This window comes from Carlito syrichta, unplaced genomic scaffold (assembly GCF_000164805.1).
Source record: "Carlito syrichta isolate Samal-C Ts95f unplaced genomic scaffold, Tarsius_syrichta-2.0.1 Scaffold316427, whole genome shotgun sequence".
Classification (NCBI taxonomy): domain Eukaryota; kingdom Metazoa; phylum Chordata; class Mammalia; order Primates; family Tarsiidae; genus Carlito; species Carlito syrichta.
In genome coordinates, this window is record NW_007260523.1 from 234,676 (window position 1) to 239,994 (window position 5,319).

Sequence of the window (5,319 nt, forward strand, 5' to 3'; positions counted from 1 at the left end):
CAAGTTGCCCAGGTGGGTTTCGAACCCGTGGGCCCAGGCAATCCACTCACCTCAGCCTCCCAAGGCGCGGGATTACAGGCTGAGCCACCGAGCCCGGCTAGGACAGACTTTTCTAGGAGGCGATAGGAGTATAGTGCTCAGGAGGAAGAGATCACCCCTACCTGAAAGAGTCAGGAAAGACTGACACAAACCAAGTCTTAAAAGAGGAATAGGAAGGCTGGATGCAGTGGCTCATACCTGTAACCCCAGCACTTTGGGAGGCCAAGGCAGGAGGATTGTCTGAGGTTAGGAATTCAAGACCCAGGGAAACATAGCAAGACTCCATTTCTCCAAAAAATATATATATAAAAGTTTTTTTAAACTTTTGATCAAAACAAATGCAAATTTTTTTTTAAAAAAGAGGAACAATTAACTAGGAGCAGAAAGTGAGGAGGAAAACTGTAAATAACTTAGGAAGGCTGAAGGACAGTTGTGAGAGTGAGATACCGCAGGAGATAAGCTGCATGGGCAGGCTGAGCCAAGTCCCCAAGATCAGACAGGCCAAGTGTAGGAGTCAGACATCATGATAGAGAGCCATTGAAGCGTTTTAAGTAAAGGAGTAAAGTGATCAGACTTGCATTTGGGGAATTGATTCTGCAGCAGCCTGGCTGATGGGTTGGGTGGCAGGCAACCAGGATGGAGGAAAATAAACTACTTAGGAGGTTGAGTCCAACGTCTAGGTGGGAAGTGATGAGGGTCTAAAGGGAAAGGGAAGAAGAGACTGGGACAAGTAGGGGAGATTTTTAACAAAACAGAATATAGGACCATGTCACTATTTGCATGTCAGGAGAGGCAGTAACAAGAAGGAAGGAATCAAGGGTCACAGGCTTGGATGCTTGGGTGGACAGTGGTACCAGTCAATAGAATTACAACAAGAAGGAGGACCAGGATCTCTGAGAGCAGGTCTTTTGTGTGTTCCTCTCTCTATTATTACCTCAGCCACTGCCTTAATGAAGGCTTTAGAAATAATTTTTTTTTTAGTTGGATCTTGCTCTTTCACCTAGGTTGGAATGTAATGGCATGATTGTGGTGCACCATAGCCTCAACCTCCTGGGCTCAAGCGATCCTCCTGCTTCAGCCTCTTGAGTAGCGGGGACTACAGGCATATGCTACCATGCCCAGTTAATTTTTTGATTTTCTGTAGCGATGAGGTCTCATTATGTTGCCCAAGCTGGTCTTGAACTCCTAGGCACAAGTCATCTTCCCACCTTGGTCTCCCAAAGTGCTGGGATTACAGATGCGAGACACTGTGCCTAGCCTAGAAGTAATCTTAAGACATGTTAATCAGTCAATCCATCTACACAATTTAAGTAGCTCACAGTAATGTCCTAGAAGCAGAGAGTGATATGAGAAGGTGGGATTCTGGCCAAGGGTAAAAGAAAGTACTAGCCACTTAGGTAGCTGTGGTCTATTGAGAGAGAGCAGTAGTATATCGTGCTGAGTATTCCTTCAGTTCACAAATTTCTTCCATTTAATTCCCATCTAACTTCCGCAGTTACCCTGTGAGGTCAGCAGTACTCCCTTTGTGTGAGTGGATCTCAGAAGTTAAACAACTTGCCTAAGATCACACAGTGACTCTAGGGCAGCTCTGGGAACTGACCAGGTCTTCTGGCTTCAGGCCTACTTTTCCACATTGACCTTATTCACTGTAAGGTGCAAATGTCAGGGGGTGAAACTGCTTCCATATACCACTCCCAGGTAATCTGATGACATCATAATATTGTCACACTCCTTAAAAGTCACTTAGTATACCAAGCACAGCACGTCGTGTCAAACACTGAGTGTAGAGCAGAGAAGGATCCCTAAGACCGAGTTTCCTTGATAGATTTAAATTAAAATCTATTTAGTAAAATACAGACAGCACCATCACCTTTCTTCAGTATCTCGCAGACAGGGACAAGGGACCAAGAGGATTGAAGTGCACAGACTGACAAAAGTTTGGGACTTAGTCTTGGGGAGATGGTCTGATTGATGTGATGTGCTGAAAACTCAGCCAGAAGTTGGAGCTCTGGCCCCTCCAGTTTTCCACAAACACTCCTGGGATACTTTGAAGACATTTTGGTGCTTATGGTGAGACTTCTTCAGCTTAGATACCTGTGAGGTCTCACAATTAAGTTCGTGAACTCATCCTAGAAAAAGTGCCATATACCTCTTTGCTGAATCTCACTATGGTCACCTTCAATGATGCCAGGACCTAGTCCACCCCTTAAAGCAATTTTGAACTTTTTCTGGAATGGACATCAGAACTGTTGTCATATGACTCTTGATGTCTCCTTTCAATATTCCCTTTATCTTTGGGTAAAGAAAAAAGTCATTGGGGGCCATATTAGGTGAGTAAGGAGGGCGTTCTAATACACTTATTTGTTTACTGGCTAAAAACGCCCTCACAGGCAGTGCGGTGTGAGCTGGTTCATTGTTATGATGCAAGAACTCCTTCTGGACTATTTTTGCACACACTTTTCTCATGTCAGGTTTTCCAGTTAATATTTTCCTATTTTTCTATTGATGTTTTTTTGATCTGCTGTGCTTCTCACAGTCATCCAACAATTTTGATGCATAATTCAATGAATTTTTGCAATGTTTTCATAGTTCTGCTCGTTACTGGCCATCCTAACACCCCCCACCCCATCAGTGATGCTTTCTCTCCCCTTGGAAAAATGTTTAATCCATTTGTACACTGCCATTTTCTTCATAGCATTATACCCATTAACTTGGACTAGCATGTCCCTGATTTCACTTCCACTCTTGCCAAGTTTAACAAGAAAGTTAATGTTTGTTCATTGCTCTAATTCAAGTTCCAGCATTCTTGCGATGGTACCCCAAAGCAAGCAACAACAGTAATGAATACCACTCAGCAAGATACTACCACACATTGATATGAACACAGCTGTGAGACACTGATATACCAGGGTTATAAAACCTTACCAAGTAGTTTGTTCAATGCTGCCAACATTAATGGCACGGTGTTAGGTTTGTGAACTTAATTGTCAAACCTATAAACATAAAAGCTTTTTCCCATCAGTTTCAAAGTTGGTTGCCTGGATGACAGTCCATTTTCCACAACAAAAGAGTACAGTAGCCTAGAATTACCTATCAATCGTGGGTACTCTTAATGTCTCCATGTATAATTCTCATATCTTTGGTCCATCTATTTTGACCCAATTCTCATATCTTTGGTCCATCTATTTTCTCCAGTTCGAGAGTTTAAGTAAATCAAAAACCTATTTCTCACTAGGATAAAGTTTTAGAACATTGATTTAACTCTCTAAGTCCATGGAGAAAGTGAATAATAGACTATACCAAGTAAATACATTCCAGTATGATGGGTCTTGGCCTTTGCACATAAGCAAGTTATCTCCCAGGTTGGGGCATGGTGAAGCCAAAAGGTAAACAAATCTTGAAAATCAGTCTATTTAGAGCATTTTTGTGCAGGGCAAGTTGATACAGTAGAATGAATTTAAGAACTAATGTCCACTGAAATGGGAAAGCAATGGCCCCAGTTGGACCTTGGCATATACACAAAGAGAAGCTCTGCCCCCTTGTCTGTTTCCTCGTTTTCTTTTGCAGGTTTTTGGTCAAACACCATTTTACACTGTCGAAATTTCACAGTGGAGCTTGTGGCCAGAAATACCTTATGACTTGGTGAGTAAAATTCTTGAATGGCAGAGGGTTTGGGGTGGACGAAGAGGGAGCCATATTTGAAATGTGAATTGAGAGAGGGTAAAGAAGGCCCAGAGAGTGACTGTGGAAGACACTGTAAAGCTGATGTGTGGAACAAATGGCACCAAGCCATGTAGACATTTCTTCTTTTTATGTTTTCATGTCTTGGGCAAGTGATTGTTGGTGAGTTCTTTCCTTTATATTCTAGTCCACAGTTAGAAATTGGGATTAATCTCTCATGTCGCCTGTGATTGTTGGGTTGTAGGTGCTTGGAACACTGTGCTGAGAAGAACTTGGAGGGCACAGCCAAGCGATAAAGAGTCTGGGAATTGATTGGCAATGTCTGCCATGGGCATGGGATAGGTAGTGGCAGCCCATGGGCCATATAGTTATTATTAGATGTGCATTATCAGATGTAGAGCAAGGTAAGATGCCACTCTGTAATTTCTAATGACTCCTCAACTGTTCTCCTTCAGAAATATGCTTTACTGTCAATCTCTTTTTTTCTTTATGACTTTTTTCCTTTTAAAAAATCAACTATTTTAATCTTCATCTTCTCTGTTTTGCCTACTTTCTGCCCTCTTTTTCTGCTATGTAGACCTTAGGCCTATGTTCCACATGTTCTATTAGTGGCATATGGGATCAGAGAAATCATTCTAAGTCCTGCTCACAATAAGGGTTTCTCTGAGTTCCAGAGAGTTGATAAGAGCCACCTTACTCTGATGATTATACTTGGTTTACCCAGGATAACCCTGAAACTTAAATTTAAAAAATTGTTTTCTCACTTCTCTGGTGGGTTGATCTCAGGGATCCATCCTGTATTCTAAATGACATGTGCAAATGTTTTGTGTGTTTTGTAAGTGTTGTGCAAAATTATGAATGTTTATAAAGAAGCAAGTTGAATAGAGTTACAACCTAACACTATAAACCCAAATCTGTTCGGTCAAGAAGGCTTGGGTTTTTTCTTAAACAACTTCACCCAGGAATCAGAAAGAATTTCTGATGGAAGATCAAGCTTTTTATTTCCTAAGATTCCATTCACTTCTTTGGGAACCTCCAGTTCCCCTAAATACTTTTTAAATCAACACATCTCTCCTTCTGGCCAGATATTGCAAGTGTGAGGTAACAAACTGCCCTTGCTAAGCTATAATTCTTGTTAGTTCAGTTCCATTATCTTTTCTGTGTCTATTTTGTTTTGACTCTAGATTGCCAAGTACAAAGGATTATTGACCTGGTTGGAAAAATACCGGTTACCTTTCTTCTGTAAAACAGACTTGTGTTTCTATTACATTCTCTGTCAGGAGCTCATCAGTTTCGTTAATTCCCCAGAAGGAGGTAAGCATTGGGGTGTGTGTGTGTGTGTGTGTGTGTGTGTGTGTATGTGTAGAAATATGGAAAGTCACATTTTGTAATGATCCTATGCCTGTCAATCCTATAGTAAGATACAAATACTGGCTACATTTGTAGATATGTGGGTAGCCCAGCCCATGTTGTGACAATAGCTAAATCTTAGCCTGAGAAATTGCTAAGCCGCGCTCGGTGGCTCAGTCTGTAATCCCGCACCTTTGGGAGGCTGAGGTGAGTGGATTACCTGAGCCCACGGGTTCGAGACCCGCCTGG

General features: G+C 41.8%; 1 protein-coding gene across 1 annotated transcript in view; it reads left to right on the forward strand.

Moving 5' to 3' along the window:
• Positions 1 to 5,319, forward strand: part of RGSL1 (regulator of G protein signaling like 1) — a 100,651-nt gene that overhangs the window by 5,217 nt on the left and 90,115 nt on the right. The window contains exons 3-4 of the mRNA XM_008074404.2: positions 3,607 to 3,681; positions 4,905 to 5,034. Of these exons, the coding sequence (XP_008072595.1) occupies positions 3,607 to 3,681; positions 4,905 to 5,034 (205 nt within the window). The remainder of the gene's footprint in view (positions 1 to 3,606; positions 3,682 to 4,904; positions 5,035 to 5,319) is intronic.